The 26,251-nt window shown below is 39.1% G+C and overlaps 1 protein-coding gene across 3 annotated transcripts in view; it reads left to right on the top strand.

Moving 5' to 3' along the window:
• The window catches only part of LOC149255220 (protease Do-like 1, chloroplastic), a 387,412-nt gene that overhangs the window by 198,801 nt on the left and 162,360 nt on the right, over positions 1 to 26,251 (top strand). For all 3 annotated transcript variants that reach the window (XM_089460391.1, XM_089460392.1, XM_089460389.1), the window contains exons 4-6: positions 19,128 to 19,165; positions 19,301 to 19,499; positions 19,670 to 19,822. In XM_089460391.1, coding sequence (XP_089316517.1) covers positions 19,128 to 19,165; positions 19,301 to 19,499; positions 19,670 to 19,822 — 390 coding nt within the window. The remainder of the gene's footprint in view (positions 1 to 19,127; positions 19,166 to 19,300; positions 19,500 to 19,669; positions 19,823 to 26,251) is intronic.

Here is a 26,251-nt window from a genome sequence, read left to right as displayed (position 1 = left end):
TGTGAGGCTTGGATTGATGTGTTCTCCATGGCGGCCTGGATTGATGTGTTCTCCATGGCGATTGTAGCGGGATTGATGTGTTCTCTTGTGAGGACATGATTGATTAGTTCTCCTGTCGAGGCATCCTACCCATGCAGTCTGGGACTCATGGGAAGTACCTCTCATCTGATCAATGAGCAGGGAAATGAAGTTAGGGACCATAGTAGTACCGATGGACGCATCGTTGTATCTACTGTACTCCCTACGCTAGGATGACCTCCATTGATCTGGGATCAATGATACTGGTCTGGGACCAGTGGTAGGAGTTGTACCATACTATGACACTGACTTCGGGTCAGTTGAGACTGGTCTGGGACCAGTGGTACATACTCTGAGACTGACTTTCTGTCAGTGCAGTACTGGTCTAGGACTAGTGAGAGTGGTACATACTATGACGCTGACTTTGGGTCGGTTGGGACTGGTCTGGGACCAGTGGTAGGAGTGGTACTTACTATGAAGCTGACTTCAGGTCGGTTGAGACTGGTCTGGGACTAGTGGTATGCCCTCTAAGACTGACTTTGAGTTAATGGAGGATGATACTGGTCTGGGACCAGTGGAGTTGTAGTCACTATGACGCTGACTTCGGGTTGGTTGAGACTGGTCTGCGAACAGTGGTACATACTCTGAGACTGACTTTGAGTCAATATGATACATCATCGATCATTTCTTCTTCTCCATAATTCGGACAAAGGCAGAACAAGACAAAGCAGAACAATGCAAGAGTAGAGCAGAACAATACAGATCAGTACAAAGCAGAACAAGACAAAGCAGAACAGGCAGAATAGAGCAAAGCAGTGCAAGGGTCAGGCTGTACAGGGTAGTGCATTTGATGGATGAATAATAACGATCGATAGACAGATTGCAGATGAAGTTCTCCCTAGTTGAGAGGGAGTGTTAAAATTGGCAACAAGGGAAAAACTTCATGTGGGTCATCTTATTCATGGTTGATAATATTTTTATTAGATTCCTCTCGTCGAGAGGTGTAGGATTGATATAAAGATCATCCGATTCCGATAAGTATTCATGGAGATATGAATTTATTTTGATTATGGAATTATTATCAAGTCGACCTACAACTCATGTAGGCTCAGAAGCCCAACAGTCGCATCTATTCAAACACCAACGTTGTGTATAAATATAGGAGGACTTTTCCTCATTTGGACTCACTCATCTCATCACATCTCTCTCTTCTCTACTGCGCAGAAAAGAGTCTCTTCTCTACTACGCATAAAAGGGTCTCTCTCTCACACATGTGAAGCCGGAAGCTGTTGAACTTGAAGTTGTAACTTCACATCCAAAGTTTGACTAGCGTTGACCATCAGATCTCCTCCTTAGAACTACGCTGTAGGTCCATCTGGATCTCCTCTAAAAGCCGCAACTTTTGGTGGTGGAATCAAGTCAATCCGATGGACGGTTTTCAAGATATTGACTGCCCTAGTTTGAAGGAAGCTGCTGAAACTGAAGTTGCAACTGCAAAAGTAAAGTTTGACCTGCGTGGACTAGAAGATCTCCTCATCTGAACTGTGCTGTAGGTTCATCTGAACTTCCTCTGAAAGCCACAACTTTTGGTGGTGGAATCAAGTCAATTCGACAGACGGTTTGCAAGATATCGACTGCCCTAGTTTGAAGGAAGCTGCTGAAACTGACGCTGCAACTGCAGAAGTAAAGTTTGACCTGCCTGGACTAGAAGATCTCCTCATCTGAACTGTGCTGTAGGTACATCTGAACCTCCTCTGGAAGCTGCAACTTCTGGTGGTGGAATCATGCCGATCCGACAGTCGGTTTGTGAGATATCGTCTACCTTAGTTTGATGATGAAGCCACTCATGCTGATGTTGCTGATCTAGGGTTTTCTACTGCTGATATAAATCAGATTTATTGTACTATTTCTCTCTGCTGAATTATTGAAGATAAAAGAAGATTTGATCAAAGGGTTTCCCCACACATTGTGGGGTTTGTCCCTGGCTAGCTGCCACATCTTGTGTCTCTTGTCTTGGCTTGTTTTCTGTCGATCGTTTAATGTTCTATCTGCACTTTACTTTATGTACATGTGATTGCTCATATGTGGAATATAATAAGAAAAAAAGTAAACTGTTATAAGCATAGAACATACCATATCTTAACAGTACTGCTCCTTAATGGCATCCCGGAATGAATTCCAGGTGGGTGCGACTGAAAACAGTGAGCCGATATTTTCATCCTTCTGCTCGCAGTAGGTTTCCCACTAGTCCTTGACGTGGGGGGCTACTTTGAGAAGAGCGAAAATAATCTTTTCTCGACTGGAAAAATCATGAACAGAAAAATAACCCTCTAGCAGATTTAACCATTTATCGACAGCAGCTGTGTCTATCTGACCCTCGAATATGGGGATTTCAAAATTAACTTGTACCTTAAACGGTGTGGCGTTTCCAGAGTAGCTGTGGGAAGCCGATGCATCGCCCTTGGGTAGCCGCTGAAGGATCTGGGCAAAGTTGTCCATCATCGCGTTCCTTTGTCGCTCGAGGGCTTCTTCGAGCAATATTTTGATAGGATCTCCTGCCCCCTCATCTTTCTTTTCATCCGCCATGGGAGGCCATCGGGTTTTGCGAGGCTAGTCTTGCAAAGGTTCGACCAGTTCAAGCCCTAACTCCTTATATCCCGACCTCGTTGGGGACATGCAAAGAAAAACAAAGAAAAAGCAGATCGGCTCTGATACCACTAATCCAGATTTAAACAGGAACACAACAAATTATAGAGATAACCATAACACAAAGATGCAGTGGAAATAATACTTCATTTCATTAATGTAAAATACTGAGATATGTTTACAAACAGAAAATGGAAATAAACAGCTAGGGCGATGGTAGCTTATCTCTAAGAAGAGATGTGTTGGCTACATGCCTCTGAACTGTGTTACAATGAGGCTCGAAGGCCTATTTATTGTTGAGAAACAATGGAAAACCCTAAACATCCAAAAACCTAACCCTAGAAGATGAAATGCCAAACTGTGGGCCCCGTTTGGGTAAATTGGTACATCAACTTCCCAGGGTTGTAACTTTAGCATACGATCTTCATTGGACGCGTACAATATCTCGTTAGAAAGATCTATCCAAGAACTACAACTTTGGGAAGGGCAACATCAGTCCATGGACCCATGTTGCCCATAGATTTTCCAAAAAACGTCGTTTAGGGCCTCAAAACGGCTCCGAAAGTTCAGGACCCGAAAAACTGCTAAAAATAGTAAACTGTGCTACAATTTAGGAAACTGAAAAACTGAAAAAAACCATGGTGGGGGTCCAAGTGGAGTTGGCGGGTGGCCACCAATATCCACCTGGATTAGTCATAGTGCATGTTTCTGTTATTCACTTAATATTTTCATTAGGAATATTACAGGTGTTAGCCCTGGTTGAGTGCCTACATCTGGTGTCATTGATTTTCATGTTGTGATTTGATGATTGCTTGATGAAAATAAGATAAAAGAAGAACATAAAGAAGATAATCAGAATACAAGAATAACACAAGTAATTATCAACATAAGGAAATATTTTTGCCTTTCTAATTTTCTAACATGGTATCAAAGCTAAGGCGAACAAGGAAGAAAAAGGTAACTTGAAGATCTATTGAAGAAAAGGGAACCAAAGGAAGGTCATTAAGGAAAAGGATTATATAAGAAGGGAAACCTATTATCTATAGAGAATATGCCAACTACAATGAAGGCAAAATACAAGCAAGAAGGAGTCTCCAATTACAGGGCATGGAAAAAGAGGATAGATCTTATCCTCACTAAGTATAAAGTTTTGGATCTTGTTCAAGGAAAAGTCAAGAAACCTACAGATGATGCTAGAAAAGAAAAGTTCAAAGAAACTGAAATCTTGGCCATGAATCTGATAGTAGATGGAGTAAAGGACAACCTAATCCCATACATATCCAAAATAGACTCTACTCAAGAAATGTATGAATCTCTCTCCAAGTTTTTCACCATCTCGAACATGGTCAAATAGCTAGCCTCAAGAATGAACTAAAGACAATAAAGATGACAAAAGATGATAACGTGTCATCATATTTTGTAAGGATATCTGGAATAAGAGATGAAATCCAAGTAATTGATGAAGTTATACCAGAAAAATAACTCGTGATTGCTGGTCTTCGAGGTCTACCAAAATCTTGGTGTGCTTTTGCATCAGGAATTAGTAGTTAGAAGGATAATTCAACCTTTGAAGAAATGTGGAATACATGCAGTCTAGAACAATGTTACTTGGGAGCGGGAGCGGGAGCGGGGAGCGGGAGCGAAAACGGGAGCGGGAGCGACCATTTTCAGAAGCTCTCGGTTTGGGAGCGAATCCGGGAGCGATTTTTTAAAAATATATATATTTTTTATATTTTTTAATTTTTGATACATATATGTCAACAAAAACATGTAGAATGATGAAATAGACATAAAAAACATAAAAAAACATAAATTGATCATTGAACCATATCACATCAATCATCTAGAAATTATAATCGTCATCAACCATGTCCACAAGTTAGTAAAATACATATTACAACTGCAACATATTGAGTCTTATAAATCATGATTCATCAAATTCAATATTAAAGTTTCAACTTCAAGCTTTCAGAATTGAAAATTCAATAACATTTATCATCATTGATCACCAAAGTTGTACTTGTAAGCTAAGTTTAACCATTACAAGAAGTAATATCGAAGATATTTCTAAGTCCTAACTTCTAACTGTTAACATGATATGAAATGTTAAAAATTTATAAAATGAAACATGAATAATGAGATGAAATGAAACAACTTTAGTCTTTCACAAAGCATCATATTCATAATTCACAATCATTACCAATGAGTTATAATTGCCAAGGCCCAACTTCAAACTTCAAATTTTCATTGTCACAGTGATATACTGTTTACAAAAAATATCATAATGATATGAAAGAGTCAAGAGTCAAGAGTCAAGGACTCAAAACTCAACAGTTATGAAAACTAAAGTCTAATAGAAACTAAAAAAGACAAGTAAACTGTAAATCTACATGTGGCCCTTGCCACGAGAGTCTCCAGGAGTATAAGCAGGTTGTGGTGGTCTTTTAGGAGTCTCCCGCACAGATCGACGACCAGAACTAGAACCTCCACGCGAGGGTGTAGATGGAGGTGGCGACAGCAAAGGAACAAGACTCGGACCTCGAGCACTGCTACTGGATGGTGGAGGTGGAGGTGGAGGTGGCATGGCTGCTGCTTCATTTTCATCCCTTACAAGTTCCTCTTCTAGTTCTTCAATATGTACAATGCCATCCTCCAAATTGTCATCCTCTGGGTGATTGTCCCAAATTTTATATGTGGGATCCTCATTAGCCCGCTCACAGTAATGACTCAACAACCTCAAGTTGTAGTGCACATAAACCAAGCTTTCTGCTCGGTTTTCATTGAGTCTGTTTCTTTTCACATTATGTATATAACTGTAGGTGCTCCAACACCTCTCTGCAGAAGAAGAATTTACAACCTGTGAAAGAACTTTTTTTGCCAATTTTGGCAAAAGTCCGTGGCCGCCATATGTTTCCCACCATGTGAGAGAATCAAATTTATCTTTGTCGTCCATTGCATGGAAGTTACCATACAAACCAGTGCCATTGAAGTATCTGCCTATTTGAAGGCGCACAACTGCACATTCCTCCCTGTTAGGTACCAACTTTTCTAATGCTTCCAGATATCCTTTAGTTACCTCTTGATCTAAATGGGGTTTGGTCCTAACCCCACCCCCTGCTGCAGGTTGGCCCAACCAAGATGTAGAGTAGTATTTTGGCGTAAGGATATACGCCAAGCAATGTAGTGGAAGGTTAAGCCTATTCCACCGTTCACACACACAATCATGAATCAGTTTGTACAAGTTGGGATCTCTATTATGAACAATGTCTTTTATTTCCCCCAACATGGTATCCATTTGCTCATACACCTCGCCAATCACTGGTTTGTCTGTATCTGCAAACCGAATCATGTGATAAATTGGCTTGGTGAAATCCAATACGTGCCTCACACTTGTCCAAAACTGCCCATCAAGAGCGGCCTCCTCCACCATTTCAAAACCTGCCATGTCAGCTACATTTGTAGCCCTTTCCTTTAACACCTGCCAATGTGGACTTGATACCATGCTAGCTAATGCCTCTCTTACCTTCAAAAGGCGCCTGAAGGTGAGGTAATAGCTACCAAATCTAGTCCTCGCAATCTTCAGCAACTCCAATCTCGAGTGACTGCGGAAAAGGCCATGGGTATTGCTATGATTTGTAATAAATTTTATCATTTGTTTTCCTTTCTTGTACAAATTACCAATCCATTGGTATTGTTCATTTTTGTTTTTGACAATATCATGCAACAGAAGGTTCAATGTGTGAACCAAACATCCAGACCAAAATATGTTCGGGTATTTATCCTCAATAATTGCTCCCGCTGCCTTACAATTAGGAGCATTATCAGTGATGACTTGGATGACATTGTATGGGCCAATACGCTCAATTGTTTCAAGTAATGCTTCTGCAATGTTGATGGCGGTCTTGAACTTGTCTGAGTAATCATGTGCAGCTAGAAAGATGGGACCACTAATAGACACAGCAAGAACACTTATCAATGGCTTGCCTTTTACATTTGTCCATCCATCAGATACAATGGACACCCCATTGTCAGTCCAAGAACTTGTCATTTTATTTAAAGAATGTGATATTTTTGCTTTTTCATGATCAAGGCCAACAGTTCTTGCCTTGTCATACCCAGGGCTCTTGTATCCTTTAGGGGCATCATTTATGGCAGAAACCATTTCGTGCCAATAAGGTGAGCGTAGAACATTGAATGGTATCCTACATGCATAGAGAAACCTGTAAACTTTTGAATCCACATCATTCCTACACCCTTCATCAAGGAAATCTGATATGGTTCTACGCCTTAAAGATGATGACCCTGTGCCTCCATGTCCATATCCACTGCCTTGGGAGGATGCTGAAGGAGTTCTTTGTGATTGTGAGCTTGGTTCAAAGAAACCCCTTGATCTTTTTGTTCTGTATTGGGCTTCCTCCTCTTCCCTTATGTATTTGGCTCTATCTGCTGTTGACACCGCTGCACAAGTTTTGATTCCTATTTGTTTCTCTCCATCCGATGGCCTTTTCCCGCAGAGGTGTCTTCTAGCACGGGTGTATGAACCTGTGTAATCAGTGTTGCAATGGGGGCAATGAAATTTAGTGGTTCCACCCCCTCTCCCTGTTTCAGCCCTGTGAACATATTTCCACAATGGAGTTTGGTCTTGTTTAGTTTTTTGAGGGTCATGTTCACCCTCCTCCACCTCCTCCTCACTGGGGTTTTCACCCATTTGACTTTCTCCGGCTTCTTCATCCCCCTCTTCAGTTTGGGGCCCCCTCCGTTTCCTACTCTCCAGCACCATAATAACCATAAAAGGGACCAGGAAGAGGAAAATGCCAATAAATATCGCCAGGTCCATGGTGTTTGATGTTTGTAGGGTTTTGATTCTTGAATCTTCAAATTAATTTAATTTATCGGGATTAATTAATTTAATTTATTAATTTAATTTAAATACATGATCTTTAAACAGTTAAACTCAAACAACTAAATTAAATTAACTAAATTAACTACCTAACCAGCTAAACTAACTAGATTACTAAGTTACTTACCTCTGCAGGCTTGCTCCTCGCTCCTCGCTCCTCTGCACTTGATCTTCGCTCCTTTGCTCTTGCTCCAGCTCCAAACCTTGCTCAATGAAGTTATAATGAATTTTTTTTGGCCCATTGGGCTTATAAAACAAAAAAAAATTTCTAAATTTTTTTTTTTTTCGGGTCCGGCGGATTTTTTTTCCGCCGAACCGCTCCCGGCCCGGCTCGAATCGCTCCCGGAGCGATTTTTAATGTCCGGGAGCGATCAGGGAGCGATCGCTCCCGGGCATTAAAAATCGCTCCGGGAGCGCCGGAGCGATCGCTCCCTGTGTCGCTCCCTAACAGACCAGGGAGCGCAAATTTTTTTAAGGGAGCGCGCTCCCGAAAATCGCTCCCGTCCGGGAGCGATTTTGGGAGCGCGCTCCCGAGCCGCTCCCGCCCGGAGCGCGCTTCGGGAGCGGGTTCGAGGGGGGGGGCGCTCCCCCGCAACATGGGTCTAGAAGAAGCCCGCATATCATTAGTAAACAAAAAGGAAGAGGATAAATAAGACAACACCTCTAATGCCTATTATGCTCATCACAAGAAGGGAACATTCAAAATGTTCAAAGGACCAAAGAAGAAGGTTGATCTATCAAAGATTGAGTGTTGCAATTGTCACAAAATGGGACATTACTAAAGTCAATTTCCTGAGAATCCAAGGAACTAAAAGAGAGATAGAGAACAAACAAATGTTACCAATGAAACTCTACCTAAGTAGAACAAGATTGAAGAATCAGAAGTCAAAGACTTATATTATTAAGTCCTCTCTTACATATCCTTCTTAGTCTTCTATTTTAAGTTTTGTAATGTTTTCCTTTATGCTTTGATTTCTAGAGTTTGTAAGTCTAATATATCTTGTTAGAACATTTTTGGATTGTTTAAAGTGTAGGTATCCCTCAAAGGGCTAGATTAAGAGGGAGCTTCCATCATTTTATCAAAAGATAAGTATTTTGTTCCTTGTTACCTCTTTCATGCTTGGTTTCCTGCTCACATTGAGATTTGTTTGTATTGTATACTAATAACCTTTTATTTATATTTTCCTTGGTTATGAAAGCTTGCATAATACACATAGGTTGTGGAGGAGACTTCAAAGGAAAGACTTGAATCATGAAAGAAGCTTTGTTACAAAAGGAAGTCCTTCACGAATTGATTTCCTACAAGGTTTGTTAAAGAACAACTCAAGGTATGTCTTAGACTCTAAGTTTTGTTACAAGGCTTTCTTCATACAAAAGGTATGATCATTCTTCTTTTGAAATTTGCTTTACGTTACTAACATATTTATGTCTAGGGTTTTGAATCATAAAGATTCTTGTTAAGGTGATTAATCGTTAGGTTGAATCTACCCTCGTTATACTATCTCTTGTTGGTTGATCATTCTTTTGAAATTCTAACCTTTAGGGTTTACTATAAAACCCTAGCCTATTATTGCTAAGGGTATGTCAAAGTTGATTATGAAGCCTGTGTCTTCTTAGGGTTTGTTGATAAAGTCTAGAACATATGATGAAATCCTATTCTTTTAAAGTTTAGGGATTTGGTAATGTTGTGATAATAAAACCCTAGTCCTTTAGGGTTTACTGTTAATGTCTAAGTTATATAATGAAACCCTAGATCTTTAGGGTTTGGTGAATTAGGGTTTATGAACAAAACCCTTGTAATAACTAAAGTAGGATCCTAGGAATGAAACCCTAGGTGTATATTCGTTAGTATGGTCGAAACCCTAACCTGGTCAAAATTGTTGTATATCTAACTTTGATGTATTGATGTTTGTATATTGGGTTTACCTAGTAGATATTGATGTGAAATGTTAGTACATCCTAAATATGTATATGCGGGTATTGCTGGAAATACTGAGGGGGGGGTGAATCAATATTTCTTTTACAATTGTTATTTTACCGGTTTTTAGATCACTTATAACTTGAACACAAAAACAACAATATAAAATAAATGATTTTATTAATCAGAATTAGCGAGGACTTCAATCCTCTTCTTTACAATAAATTACGTACAATATTGCTTAGGTCTCCAACCCTAGATGAAGACACCAATATTCAATCCACCAGGCTCCAACCTGTATTTTGCCAAGCACCGACTTGGACTTCACAAGGCTCCAACCCTATCTTCTCCAAGGCTCCAACCTTGTCTCTATGAGGCACCAACCTCTAGGGCTCCAACCCTCTCACTGGTACAGGCTCCAACCTGGTCTTCTTGAGGACTCCTATCCTCTAGGGCTCCAACCCACTGCTTCAATTCTTCAAGATGGATTCAACGGTTCTTCAAGGCTCCCAATATCTTCTGCAACCAGCCCTGACAAAATCTTCACCTTCAACAATGCCCTCAATCGATCTCCAAAGCACTTAGCTCATCAATGACAACTTTACCTTCTCAGAAGGTGTCTCCACAACTCTTCATGTTACCCAAACAAACTTCTCCAAAGTTACATTATGAGGGCTTCATCATGATCTCCAAGAATCTTCAATAAGTTACTCGAAGTCTGCACCAAACAATTCTTCAAGTGCTTCACAATGTTTTCAACCAAAGAGGTCTGCAATGGTTCTCCAAAGAGTGTCTCCAATAGGTTTCAATAGGTCTGCATACAATGTCCTTCAACAAGACTTCAATGATCCTTCAATAAGATATTTTCAATAAGTCTTTAAGATGTCTTCAAATGACTCCAAGATCCACAACTCTAGGTCTTCTACACTCCAACAATATGTCTTCACTGCATAAGGTTAGGCTTGAAAGGCCTGCTTTAAGTGATGCTTTAATTATGCTTCAAGTGGTCTCTTAGAGCTACCTTCAATGGCTCTGCAAAGCTAATATTGTGCTTCCAAGGTACGCTATACACTTCCAATATTGTAACTTCAACCAAGGTCTTCAAGAGAGTTTTCACTTAGTTCTGAAGTGTAGTCACTCTCCACATGTTTGAAGGATGTGCCACTACATATCCACAAAATAAGAGATGTCACCACATGTCTGCAAGGGATGTATGCACAGTTAATAAATCTCCACAGATCCAAAGGATATGCCACTACAAGTCTGTAAGAGACTCTAAATAGTAAGGTCGAGCCCCTTATATCATATTCTCACTGCTCCAAGCCCTTCAAGTTGTCACAGGATTATGATACTGAGCCTCTGCAATGGTAGTTGTATGAGCCCTTCAAGGATAACTGTCGACACACCTTTCTTCAGGTCTGAGCTTCCAAATGACAGTTCATACACCAAGTCGTAATGGTGAATATCTGAGTTTATGATCACATGTTTGAGCCCTAAAACTGAGCCTCCAAATCAAGGTATATAAGTGTAACAAATCCAAGCTACCAAGGTGAATAATCGAGCCTCATATATGAGCTTTCTTACATGTCTGAGCCTTTTATTCACAGATCTGAACCTCCTCTCGCAAGTCTGAGCTTCTCCAAATTGTTGTAGCTTCGAGCTTCTATAGGAGACTACCTATCATAGGTCCGAGGTGAGTCTTTCACAAATATGAGGTTATAGCACCGAGCCCTAAAACACAAGTCCAAACCGCTTGCAGGTCTCTTCTTGAGGTCTGTAATCCGAGCTTGAGGAATAATTTATCACAGAAGTTTCCCAAATTGTTCTTCTCGGCCTCCTCCTTATTTCTATGCCTCTTATCTGAAATTTGTTCCCCTAGATTTATGGTTATAATGACGAATTCAACCTTCTATATATACAAATTTTGACTTTGTAATGAAGAGACATGTCACTGATGAGACATGTCAGCCTACATAAGTTGGCTTGCCAATCATTATGATTTTTCTATCTTATAAATTCAATTTCTCTCATCCTATGAGGAGTTAGAGGGTGAGTAAGGGCTCGTTGGAAAGGGGAAAATGTCCTCTACGAGCTTATGCTGATTTCATCCTTAAATAAGGTCATTTTATCATCAAGAAACTATATTTGTGAACCTGTCATCATTATTTCATCCATGGCAGCCTTTAGGATTTTATCTTTATGTTTTTGGCATTCAAGGTAAAGGCTCCTTCTTTATTCATTTAAGGCTTGACATTAATGGAATGGACCTATTAGGATTAGGGCTTCCTTAGGGCATCATGAGCATCATTCAACAAGGTAACTTCTTTCTTAGGGCATCTCCAACAAAGCTTGGGCAATGCATATAAGGGCTAGTTATTGGCTTGCCATCATTGATGACCAACATGGCTATCTTTAACAATGCAAACATGATATCATAATGAAAACATTGCTAGGGCTTCGTTATGGCTTTCATTAATATACTCATGCACCTAGGGTCTAGTCAAGTAGTTAGGGTTTAGGTCTTCTACGGTTTGTGTTGATTTCTAGTAGCATCGGATGTGCTCTTAGCCTCAAAATTTGCAGGGAGGCTAGGACACTTGTATTCCACAATACCTAGAAATCATTTTGGGAAATTCCACCTGGAGCCAGTTTTATTAAAATAATTAATTATTTTTAATGGGTGCCTAAGTCTAAACTTGAGAAATTAAAATAATTAAAGGGTATTAATCTAACTGTGGGTGAAACTTCTAGAAGAAGACGAGGGTCAATCCAAAATGATCTGAGCCATTGATTAGAATCTAATCTGGGCCATTGGTTCTCAACAGAAGGATTATAAGAGGAGGCTTGATGGGCATTTGAAAGAGACATCGAGTGGAGATCAAAGATCGAATTTCTGAAGTGAGCAGCGTAGCAGTTGCCAGAGAGATTCGAATTGATTTCTTATAGAGAGGGGCAAGGATAGTTCCGGTTGGAGATTTCTCCTGATCCGGGGATACTCAGCAGAGGAGGAAGAGAGAGGTCTAGGAGAGGCAATGCAGAGGCTACGCTGACTAGCATAGGCTGAGGCAGAGCCTTGTGGAGATCTGTATTTTTGCTGGAGAGATTGATTTCTAAAGCTAGAAGCCGGGGTGTGAGACTGGGAGGAGAAAATCTAAGTCTCCTAGAGGCAAATTGATCCGCAAAGGGAGTGATGCAGTCCGAAGGAGTTGTGATGCTGGGCCTATGCAATGACTGTGCAGAGGCAGTGCAGGGGAAACAAGGGACTAGCCATTTTGTGGCTAGATCAGTTAGGATCACCAGTGATAGTGTGAGGTATTTCTCACTAATCTTCTGTCAGTGATATTCTCTACACTGGATAGCAAACAAGGCATCCAAAGATTGTATTCAGAAAGCTAGTGCTTAATAATAAAACCCTCAGCTGCTGCACCGATTCCCACATTGGGTTTTTTTGGGGACTTCTGTCCAGAAACAACGGTGTAATGTGTTGTGTATTTCTTTCTTGTTCAGTTTCTTGTTTCCACTTATAATTTAATTGGTGAAGACTGCAGTGCATTATTTTCAATGTTTACTATAGGAAACAATAAATAATTTTGTTCAGTACTAAACAAATAGAAGGAACTTAATCAGTTGCTGCAGTAGAAATTTGGGCTTCCAAATTTTCACAGTTTGCACAATATCGAGGGTTAGGGTTTGCTTCAACAATTCAACTATGATGCCATTAATGACAACTTTATTCAACAATTATGCTAACCTAATTGTTGATACTCATGTTTTAGTTTGTGAAATCTAGGGTTTGTAACAAACCGTAGTAGAGTCTGACATGTAATTCTAAAAGCATATTGTTGAAACCTTAGATGTATAGTACTATGATTGGATTGTTATTTGATTAAATTGTTGATATCTAAGGCTTTATGTCTTGAAGATGGAGTCTAGGGTTTATGACAAAACCCTAGCAAGAAGTTGAAGTCTAGTATGTGAAAAGATGTGACTCTTGCAAATTATGAACCAAACTAGGTTTAGGTATCTGATGTCTAAAGTTTGAATGTTTTGTGTTGTTAAAAGCGCGATTAAATCGCGCTTTTTTCAAAAAAAGGTGCTTTTTTCCCTAAGCCGATTTAATCGCGCGTTTTATGGGAAAAAAGCGGCTAAAATTTTTTTTGCCGCTTTTTTCGAAAAAAAGCGCGCTTTTTTCCGAAAAAAGCTCTGGGTTGCCAGGACAGCACGATTTTATAAAAAAAAATTTGGTTTTTCATTTGGTCATTTGGGTTTTTTCATGCAATTTTTTTGGAAAGAAACAAATAATTTTTGAGTGGGGCAGCTTAATGATCAATTCTAGGCCCTAGTATGGATATGCTATTCATGGTAATGTTAAATTCTTAAAGTAAAAGTGACATTCTCCTTAATTTTCATTTTCATCCTTTTACTTAAATTTTTAACATTACCATGAAATGACTCAGGATGTTTGAGAGTGGTTCCAGCCTCATTGGATTTCATATGGAGAAAGTAGAATTTTAGATTTCATTTAAAATCCAGCAGACTTATCAGTTTTTCAGGATTTCAAGATTGGGAGATTGTAATGTTTCCAGGTGACACCACCTGCTCGGGCTACCCCTGCCACCAGTAGAGGACGTGGTCTACCTCCTATAGCTCCTACTTCTAGTTCTTCAGCTTCTAGAGCACATCAGACTCCACTGCCATCTCCACCAGCACAGGCACCAGCATCTATATCTAGAGGGAAAGGGAAAGCTGTGGCATTTTCTCGCAAGAGGGGCAGAGGAAATCAATAGGATTAGACCTCATTTTATTGTATATGACATTATGACATGATGAGATACATTATCATATTTTTTGTTGATATTTTGAGGCTGAGTTGGGACTCAGGAGTCAGGACTTACTATTCAGGACATGATTCAATGTTATGTGTGATTTTAGCGCTAGAAATGATATTAAACATCTTATATATTAGTTTTTTTATCATATTTATGTGTCAATGTATTTATTTTATGTTGTAGATGGTTTAGATATTAAAAAAATTGAAAAAAACTGAAAAAAAATGAATATTTTTGTACGAAACGCTTTTTTCCCGCTTTTTTTCCGCTTTTTTTCCCGCTTTTTCCGATTTTTTCCGCTTTATTCCCGGCGCCGATTTAATCCCGCTCGCGCTTCTAACAACATTGGTTTTGATGCTTCCATTGTAATGATATAATTTTGATATAGTTAACTTCATGCTTCTATACATTTGTACTTGATTGTACTTGCAATTAAAGTTTTGTAGGTACATAATCTTCAAGAAGTTGAAGATGTTCGTAATTGTAGATGATAATAATGATGATCACAATGAAGGAAGATATAAGAATGATGATCAAGATGACCTTGATGCCATGAGAAAGAATGAAGTAGTTTCTCCGTTGTAATAAAAGAAGGAAGTTGTTGATCTCCCTAAGTTGAGAAGGAGCTTGGATAGAATAAAGGGTATATCTCCCCAGTTAAGAGGGAGGGTATATTATGACAACCATAGTGAATACCTTGAAGAAAGAATGAAACCGCAGAATGAATGAAAATACTACAGATGGATTTGCTTGAAGTACTGAGGTTGTATTTGGTGTTACGATGAAATGAAAGAAGAAAGCTTTTGACAAGTTTTATTTGGATAACTTGATGTTGATATAAGTAGCGTAAGAAATTAGAATGATTGAGGACCCCAAAGGTTTGTGTTTACTTGTATATATATTTGACGGTTTATTACTGATTGGGGTTGTGATTATGCAGGATCTCTTCGTAAAAAATTGAACGTTTGAAGCATGCTTGGAGTGGTGGATATATTTTTGATTTCGCTGTTAAGGAGAGATGAAGCATCTTGTAGAAACAAGATGCTTGGGAGGACATCTGGTTGGCCTATGTGTTGATGTCTAGATCCCGAAGTAGGGAGGGTGGTGTTGGTCATAGAACTTTGACCTTAGATACACACCTAGATCCCTAGGTTGGTGTTAGAGCTTAAAATCCTGATAGTACCTAGAGTGGCTAAAGCTTGAGTACACCGTAGTACCACTCTATTAGAGTACACTCGTCAGGTATCTAATCTGTAGCACTGCATGTGTTTTGAACTCTTCATAGAGTATATCACTTTGAGATCTTCCATGTACCTCTGTATATATGTAATTATGAATACCTCCCTAGTTAAGAGGGACTGTTGAAGAATGTAATTAGTGTTGGTTTTCATAATTGTATTTGAGTCATGATGTAATATATTTGTCAAAAGAAAAAAAAATTATTATAAAATAAATTGACTTATTAAAGCATGGGTTTCATGCTTGGGTCAATGGTTCTTAGGTCAAAGCCTCCATTGTAGGATTCTAGGGTTTATGTCAAGTGTCCTTGTCCATATCATAATGTAAAAGACCCTTATCGGGCTTTGTCAATCCAGAAAGAAATTTATTTTTATGTAAAATAGGTCATTTAGGCCTCCTCTACCAAGTCGGCCTCAACCTGGACAAGTTGGCCTAATTGAGGGCAAAATCTACTATATAAAGGCAACAACTCAACCTCATTTGAAGGACATCACCAACAAGTTCGATCTGCAGTTACTAGAGGCAAAAAAAGGTGCGAAATTCAAGGAAGAGGAAGGAAACGCTAGCGAAGAAGAAGGAGGTCTTTGTCAAGCATAAGAAGCTGAATATTTCTCTTTATCTCACACGTGCAAAGTTGATGGGTTGCAGGAAGGGCCGAAATTGCAGTACCTTAGTTGGGCTGAAATTCTAGAGTTGGTGGGGGCCGAAATTCTGCGTTGTTATTGGGCTGCAACTGCTGGACAAGAAGAGACTACTCAAGTTTGTTGAATCATCTTGGAAGGTTGACTTGGTGGAGGAGGAAGGTCTTTTGGTTAGTTCTAAGGTCTTGGTCTATCTCAATTTGATTAGTGGAAGACTTTGATTGGGTTTCCCCGCTGAGTACCTACATCTGGTGTCATTGATATTCATGTTTTGATTTGATGATTGCTTTATGAAAAGAAGATAGAAGAAAAACATAAAGAATATAATAAGAATACAAGAATAACACATGTAATTATCAACATAAGGAAATCTTTCCGCCTTTCTGATTTTCTAACACATGGACCTTATTACAAATTAAAAATAGCTACACTTAAGTTTACTAAAGCTAAACTACATTTTTGCTCATGTCTAGTGGCCAATAATGGAATGCCACTTGGCCCTTTTTTAAATTGCTCGAGCTTTTTAGAATTAGCAAGTGTAAGAGCTGTGCAAAATACTATATCGTATAGCTTGTTATGTTTAAAAGCTTGAAACAACTACAAATGTTTATGGTGAGTTCTAAATTTGTAATATATATATATATACACACACACCATCCTAGGGACACATCCCCTTGTCCCGGTCATTTCCTTGCCTTGAAAACTAGTGCGACTTCATCATCATGAGTCATTTATTATATCAAAATACGTATTACTTCAGAACATTTTACTGTTGTGTATGTATACATGCTTCATGTGGTATCAAAGCCATGTTTAAGCCAAAATTGATCCGCTGCAAACAAGCACAAGATGTTGCAAAAATAGGGTTCAAAACTGTGCAAGGAAAAGATGTATTCATTGTAGTTCTGCTCAAGGCAAAAAGGTTGAAGGATATGCACCAATTACTGCAAGAGATGCGTTAGGGCATGTCTTGAATGTCGCAAGAATCGACAAGTCCCCTTATAGGTTTGCAACATTTTATAAGAAATTGTAATAGGTTGTGTCAAGGATGAGTTAACTACAATAGACTCAAAACAAGCTGCTCGATAGGGATAACACTCCATAACTAGTCCGCGACACCATAGTTATAAGACTAAGCTGATTTGACTAGGAATTGTCAATTTGACTAGACTAGACGATTAAACTAAGTTGGCTTGACTTGATGAAGTTTGTTTAGTACAAAATTGGCTAGACTTTGCTAGGGCCCATCAAACCGGCCAACCCTAGGTTGACCTAGACATTATAAAAAGAACTTGGCTAGATTTGACATGTCAAATCATGGGCCTTCTCTAGAAAAGGCCAATAAGGCCACTTCACTTTCATTTTTCACTTGTTTCTCATGTGTTTCCTTAGAAGGTTTGTACACTAGCTTAATAGGGTTTTCAAGCACAATGAAATCAAGACCTAGGGTTGGCCCTATTACCCACCAAAAGAGGGTAGCCCTTAGGATAATTTTTTTTTACTCAATTGACTCCCAACTAGCCAACAACCTTATGATGCTATTTCGATAGTTTTATGCCAGAGCTCTCCACCTGTTTCTTCGGTCAGTGCTCTTTCCCATCTAGCATAATTCTTGAAGGAAGGTGAGTCATCTATCAACAGGTACTTTAACTAGTTTAGCAATCATGTGCTTTCATATAATGTTGTGGGCATATTGATATGAATCACAAGGTAAATTGGATGATTGATCACTCTTGATTGTATACTTGTTCCCATGCTTCCCCTGAGAGGTTATCCTTTGACCCTAGTCCAGTGGGACCTCCTCTAAGGCCTTAAAGTTTAGGAGGGGCACTAATTGGAGGCACTAGTTGCTATAGCATGTCCATGGTAATCCATACTTACCACTTTCCATTGTTCTCTATTATTTATCTCCATTCTTTGGGTTGATTGGCATTGGTCATTTGGATTTCCATATATGAGAAACATCTAAGGGGTACGATACTAAAGTCAAGGCCACCTACAATCTCTATAGACTCATACCCATGTGGAAAGACGTAGGTTCACCTCATGTGGGCTGGTCTGGCCCTTACACTGGTGATCACCTCTACACTAAAAGGCTGTCATAAAACCACGAGTCCACATACAAGCTCACCTAAGGCCCTTGAAACCAAAATGAACTCAAAGGGACTGCTCATGGTCTTACCATAACAAGGTTGACTTCACCATGACACATTGTCTAGGATGCCTACAAGGCCTCACATGGTTGTTACATGGCTTTTGAGTCTTAACGTGTGACCTTTGGTTTACAATGGTGTTTAAGAATGCTGCAATGAATATGTAGGTACCCTTGCTGAAAGAGGGGTAACAGGACCCAAAACCTTAGGGAGCGTAAGATTGAGGAGCCCAAATCCATGTAGATGTTACAGATGTGTCCAACTACCAACTGCAGTTAACATCCACTTTAATTTGTCTATATTTGACTAGCCTATGGGTGACATTACTCTGTTGTTACATGATTAGGCTTAGTATTTAACAAAGTTAGTGATCATTCCAGTCATATACCTTCATCCTTGCCTCCAAATATTCTGAAGATATATTTGTAAGTAAGGTCTATTACCAAGAGACTCATGAAATAAACCAAACCTTTAGTGTTATTTATTCAACGTTATCATTCATTCTTCTAGAATTAACGAGCTTTCTCCCTTCTTCTGTCCCTAAGGAATTTTCAGATCATTTTTTTTTTCTGTTTGGTTTCCATAGAAAAACCTTTATCATTTTTCATTCTTTACATTTAGCATGCCAGTGAGGCATTAAATTGAAATTTGTCTGCACTTGGAATTATTTTCTTTTACTGGGATTTGTAGTCCATTTAGGCATAGGGGTGCATGCATGTATTTTCATTGATATACTTGATAGATAGTGGAGGGATAACAAGTTGTTCATGTGATTATTTGCAGTTTGGCCTTGACCACACTTTGACAACTGGTGTTATCAGGTAACACTCCTGATCTTTTCATTTCTGAGCATTGCTAGTAACTTACTTTGTTTTACTCCTCAGTTCTGAGTGTTGTCAGTATCCTTGTCCTCCTCTTCCATATCAATGAAGGCTAATGCACATGGTTTGTTACAGTGGACTTGGACGGGAGATTAATTCAGCTGCAACTGGTCGTCCAATACTAGATGTAATACAAACAGATGCAGCTATAAATCCTGGGAACAGTGGAGGCCCTTTACTTGACAGTTCTGGATTTTTAATAGGCATAAACACTGCTATCTACTCTCCTTCAGGAGCATCGGCTGGAGTTGGCTTTTCCATTCCAGTAGATACTGTCAGTTACCTTCTAATGTCATTTCTCTTCTTTTTTTAGATTATCTTTTAGCATAGACAAAGAAAAAAATATGACATGATACAAAATTTTACCCTGGACACATCTTGGCCACAAATATTATAGTGTTGGATCGATTTCTATAACAAATTTGCTTTATTCTCTTCTTGCAGGTAAGTAGCATTGTCGATCAATTGGTTAAGTATGGAAAAATTACGAGACCCATACTTGGCATCAGGTTTGCACCAGATCAATCAGTAGAGCAACTAGGTGTTACTGGAGTGCTTGTGCTAGATGCCGCTCCAGATGGGCCAGCAGGAAAAGCAGTAAGCCTAAAATAACAGAATCTAATAGTTTATTTGGAGTTCATAGCAAACTAGATGATGGCTCTTTGGAGTCACTTGTTCTCGTCATATTTTGTAAATATTCAAAGTATTTGTTTGTGAATTCATCTTGTAGTGATATTGTGTCCATGCAAGTTGTCCTAGTAGAATGTCTGTTCTCCATTTTTTTCAATTAGATTTGTAACTCGCGCATAGGAAATAGATAAGAAAAGATAAGGTGATTTTATTAATGTCCAACAAATGACCATAAATATGTCAAAAGGACTGCTAAGCACATCAGAATCAATACATAGTGGGAGTGAGTGCTGCTCTTGTTAAAACATATCTAACCTCTGAGATCAATTATGTATAATCTAAATTCAATCATCAAAAAATAAAAAGATACAAAGATGGGAGTCCTAGAGAAGAAGGGATCCCTGTCAAGAACTTGAGAGCCTAGAAAATTCTCTTAGCTAAGGGTGCCTTGAGAATGTGCTCAATGTCTTGAGGTGTCATTGCCTACTAATGCCAAGGATGAGAAATTGCTAACCTCTGACTCTCTACTTGCCATAGGTGGATCTCTCCTACCATCTAAGGCCGAAGTGAAGAAACCCCTTATGGAGGACTATCTAGATGAATTGGAAGATTTAGGTGTACTCTACTACCTGGAAGAGGTCACTCTTTGCCAAGATGAAGATGAGAAGGAAGAAAATGTTGAACGGAGCTAGAGGAAGGGTTCTGCCAAGTTTAAAGGTGCACTAAACTTAGCAGGGGGACCCACAGATTTCCATTTTAGTAGATTTAACTATTTCCTATATATTGACTTAGGAAAAATTTAATTTATTTTTCTTATAGTCAATTTATAATTTGATGTTAGCCTAAGATTTTAAAGTATTCACAGCCTTGTCAGTGCTTTGTGGGGCCCAAGTCGAATTATAAAGGGGAGATAAGGCCATTGGTGGAGTTAGTTCGAAAAGACATAAAAAATGTGTGTGTGTTCTCTTCAGCAAATTGCAGCCAGCGAGTTCAGAGCTAGGGTTTCACTTCCAACGCAAAGGAGCAGAGGAAAGAGGCCATTTTAGCTCTCAGATTTTCCAGTCTGCTATTTCCTAGTAGGAGGCCGAGTTTGTCTATGTAAGGGGCCGCACAGCAGGTCGTATGAATCCGTATGGATTCCTTACAACCAATGTTTTAAAACTACGACTTGGGTTCGGAACCAGCCGAGGGTCAGCTCCGACTCCTACTCTGACTCCATATCGACTCGACCGGTTTGATTTAAATGACTTAGTCGTTGTAAAAAATACATTAAATTTTTTTTTTTTTTTTTTATGAAAAAAGATAATTTTAAAGATTTTCATTCATGTTTCCAAACACAATGCATTAGAATATAGAGAGAATGTTGAAGAAAGTGTAACTAGGTTCGGTCTTCATGATGACATGATCTTTGTAAATGATGTAATAAAGAGAATAAATTATTTTTGTATATCTCGCTACATGGATTTCATGGGCAAGAAGTGTCATAGGTCAAAAGACTTCTTCTTGATGTCTTTAGGATTTTATTTATATGTCAAAGAGTCATGTCATGTATTGAGAAGCTCTTTACGAGCCTATGTGTAATGTACTCTAGTCTACAAAATGTGTAGAAGCCCTCCAAACACCAAGCATAATCCTCCAAGAAGTATGCAAGCGAAAACAAGATGGAATTCTTTATGTCGGCACAAAATAGAATTAATTGGATAAATGGAAGTCATGTCGGCTCAAGGAAATAGACATGTCGGTTCACAAGTATAAGTTGGCTCAAAATAGGAGCACACACTACTATAAATACCTGTCTAGGGTATCCGCAATGGAGAGGAACAAAACTCGAAAATTCTCTCTGAAATTTTGCATATACAAGAAGGAGTACGTCCGCATTGCACTAGGGCATTTGTCTTAGGGCTTGATTGCATCTCGGTTGGGTATTAGGAGCAATCAAGCTAATCTTCGGATGCATGGAGCAGAAAAGACTTCATATTGGTATGAGTTCTGGGCCAAATACATTCTTGGCATAAACATAATTCTTCTGATGACAATCTCGACATTCTTGTGAATGAATCTGCCTCGACATATATACATGCTATCTCAGCTGTCTCAAACATACATGTATTCTCGGCCTAGATGGAAAGTAGATCTCGATGGATCTACGTCATGTGATAAAAGGAACTTTAGAATCCTTACTGTCCTCACTGTCTCGGCTTAATAGAGATCATGTTGATCCTGAAGGTGCTATCTCAGTCTCGGCATATATATATATGTATATATATATCACTGTTTCAGCATACATCCTTGGTATAATCATGTTGAAGAGAATTTCGGTGATGGTTGTGTCTACTGCAATCTAAGCATAATTAAGAGCAGTGACAAACAAATAAAGGTCTGCAGTCTCGGTATGCTAAAAGGGAGCAGTAAGAAACCATGATAGTTACAATCTCAACATAGTGAAAGAAGTTGTGATAATGATGACAAGGGTGAACAATGTTGACAAGGATCACGATCTCATAGTTTTACCCATTATCTCAAGCTACAGTAAGGTGTTGTCACAAGTCATGATCTTGTTATTGAAGATCATAATCTCGATGAAAGGTGCAAAGATCACCTCGGTGGCAATATCAAGGAACAATCATGGAGCAAATGATAGAAGTAGTAATGAAGATCTTAGTGGTGGCTTCAATGGTGCAACAATCATGATGATCTCAGCAGTGTTTGAGGAAGAGGATTGATGTCTTGGTCTTGGAGAGGCAAAATGTGTCAAGGGTCATGGTCTAGGTATTCGTCAGTTGGAATCTCTATAAGAAGAATTTTGCGTGGGTTTTCCTCTCCAAGAGGGAGAGGTTTTGGCCCTGACAGAAAGCCAAATATTTTTTGTTCTTGTCTCTTTTGTTTTGATCGCAGTTTGATGAAGCAAACAAATCTAATAATAACATGAAGATCAAGCTAAGATAAAATTATAAAAGAACTTCACAAATTTTTATTATGATAAAATAGCATGCCCTAGATTCTTCAACATGGTATCAGAGTGAGGTTCAGAAGTCAAAGGAAGGGAAAAAAGAGACATTCAGAAGTCAAATTTACTACAAGGCATCAAACTAGCTAAAGGAATCAGGATCTACACTCAAAGAACAAGACCAAGATCTAAGAGGCAGCCTACATCAACAAGTCTACAACAACAAGGGGTTTGAAAGACAACAATCAGAGGATGAAGTAGTTAGATCTCAAGATGCATAGCAACAACTTTGGTGATTCCCACAGTTTTTATCCATAGTGATCTCAATCATCTAACAATGGCATGATCTCAACGTACCAGTGATTGGATCCCTTCAATAAAGAGAACAATTTTGACAACTCAAATTCCTACTCAAAGAAGCAAATCATCTACAACATAGTGTTCAAGAATGGACCTCTCTACACTTCAGTCATAATTTGTATAAACTGTACTCAAGTCAATGTTGCATGCTACAAGGTTCCTTATGTAGCCCAATTACATAAATCAAGATAGCTCGAAGGCAAAGGAGGCAATATGCATATCAATGATCTCATCCGGTGGAAGCATCAAGACATCTGCCTCATCAACAACCATCATGATCAAGGTGAATATTTCAATCTTCACATCTCAAGTAAGTATCTTTTCATTCTATAATCAAGTTTGGTTCTATGACTTGATGATTGCAAGAAGATCTATGGGTTAGATGGGTGATCAAAAGCTCTTGCAGAAGGAGTGACATGTTGATTTTGGGTAGCATCGAATGTGCTCTAGCCATGAAAATTGCTGGAGAGGGTAAAGCACATGAGATCTCAAAGTTCAGAAATGGTTTGGACAGATTATACCCGTTAAGGAGATATTAAAATAATTAATATTTTTAATGGGTTACTAAGTCCAAACTTTAGAAAATAAAAATATTAATGGGTATTAATATAAAGTTGGGTTAGAAGGTTCTAAATGACATGGATCAAGCCAAATCTAATCCGAGCCGTTGATTAGAGATGTAATCTTGGTCGTTGAAGGACCAATAAGAAAAGTATCAGAGGGTTGAGGATCAGTTGGAGAACACACCAGAGTGATCAGCCATTCGATTTTTTAGAGCGGGGTTTGCTAAGAGAAATTGAATCTGTGATCAGAGTTGCATTGAGGGGCAGTGAGTACGAGGTAGAGAGGTAGAGATAGTGTCGGAAGACCAGCGCAGACGCAGAGAGGCAAACACAAAGCTAGAGGGAGCCACGCAGAGGCTAGCAGGGACTGTGCAGAGGCCAGAAGGGCCTGCGTCATCCACACAGAGGATGCAAGAGTGACACAGAGGGTCAGAGACGCTGCGCAGAGCCTCAGAAGGCTGACACAGAGGGTTTCAGGTTGACGCAGAGGGAGGGTTGATGCTGATCTTCAAATTGTGTTGGAGAGGGTTTCGTGGGGTAGATTTTCCGAATCTCTGCTTCTAAATAGAGAGGTATTACTGCCGGATTATTTTCTTTGTCAGGTGAGCCAGTTTGGCACTTAGTTGTACTCAGAAATACTACATAATAATATAACCCACAGAATTGCTGCACCGGTTTGCCCAAGTTGGGTTTTTCCAGGGACGATTGTCCAAAAATAACGGTGTCACTTGTGTGTTTGTCTATTTCTTCCAGTTGTTGATCTGTAGATGGTTGAGGTTGTATTGTGTTTATTTCAGTGTTTATATGGTTAAATAACTTGTTAGTAATTAAACAAGTAGGAAAAATAAACCAGAGAATACAGATAAAATTTCTAACAGGTAATACTTAGAAATTTCAACATGACAGAATCCTTATGAAGAAGAGAAGTCAGTACATCAAGGTCTCCTGTGAACTCATGAGCACTCTTAAGGTTCTTTCTTTCCTATAAAGTAAGAAAGGAGACATAAGAAGGATACATGAAATGCTAGAGGATATACTATCTGAAATGCAGTAAAGAAGGTATCAAAGAATGAAGAAATATCTTCATGAGATCTCAGTTACGAGATCTGGGAAAAATGATGAGAAAAATAATCATCATTGATATTGATATTGATAAGCAAGGTAACAATTGTCCATCAACAGTTTTTGGTCTCTATGCTGAAAAGAGAAAGACAAAGGGCTCAAATATGTGCAAAGGAAAGGTTGACAGGACAATGCTATGGAAAGATTATGGAGAAGAGTTCATATCATTTGAAGGATAGAGGAAGCTAAAGGAAAGAGGGAGTAATAGATCTCCAGTATGAATGGGATGGTGTCCCTCAAAAGGATCCTATCAGAAGTCCTCACAGATATGATCAGAGTAAGAAGATGCATTGTGGCATCATGGAAACAAGAGCTCGTATGGGAATCATATAGGACATAGCTCTTGGGAATCTCATTGGACATTAAAGGAAAGGAAGAAGTCATCCAGGACAAAGGAAGCATCTACCAGATGGGGATATACAAGATCTTGAAGATTCTCTGATAGAAACCTCAACGGAGGATCCCCTAGTCTGGGAAGGCAACAAGTGTTTCACGAGGAAATCTAACTTTTGGAATTCATGAGATGATGGTCTAGAGGATTGAAGATCTTCTCAATCAAGGAAGTTGTTGGAAGTAGCAAAGGTAAAATGAGGTATGTATGCTTGTATTTGTTTAATACTGTAATGTCATGTCACATGGTTGCAGGTATCATGGATCAAGCATGCTCAAAAGGAAAAGGATTTCCTCCTTTGAAAAGATGCAGAAAGACGTAAGTCACATTAGATGAAATCAACATAATATGTCCTCATATGAAGTATGAGGTGGTTGACTACTATTGAAGAACTTTGATTGATAGCTCCTCGAAATGGAAGATATGAGGATGGAAGAGATCGTGAATTATGCAACCATGATGAAGGCAATCAACATCCAGAGGATCAGGAAGACTTGACCAAGAAATCTCTCGGAAAAATGTGAAGACTCTGGTGGAAGTCTGAAAAGATGAAGACCCTTGACCACAAATATCGTTGGGAGATGTGTCAACATGTATGCAGGATGTTGATACCTACAAGATGATGTCACTAGTAAAAGACCATCACAAAAAGGTAATATGTGATTTGTTTTTTTTTGTTTTGGTGTCTGACCTCTTGGAAAAGTCTGGGTATGCGTGTAGGGCCAAGGTAAGGAGAGTTGTGAAGGATGTCACAACTATGTACCTTCTGAATCACCGTTGAAGAAAAGGTGAAGATAGATGGCACTATGAAGGAAGCCCCAGATGTAAAGCCAAGGAGGATACTTTCTGGAAAGAAGGAATGACATGACGGAGGAAAATGATGGATGGCTGAACCCTACATGTGAAGAGATTGATGACATCGAAATCTTGGATCATCAGTCAACTAGAAGACCCTATAAAGTATTGATGATAGAGTCCCTGGGTAAGAGGGAGCTCTGGGAGGTTCCTATGAG

The sequence above is a fragment of the Pinus tabuliformis genome, chromosome 7 (genome assembly GCF_031772625.1).
Source record: "Pinus tabuliformis cultivar Carrire ecotype Pingquan chromosome 7, CPIR1, whole genome shotgun sequence".
Lineage (NCBI taxonomy): Eukaryota > Viridiplantae > Streptophyta > Pinopsida > Pinales > Pinaceae > Pinus > Pinus tabuliformis.
This window is presented reverse-complemented; position numbering and strand designations above follow the sequence as displayed.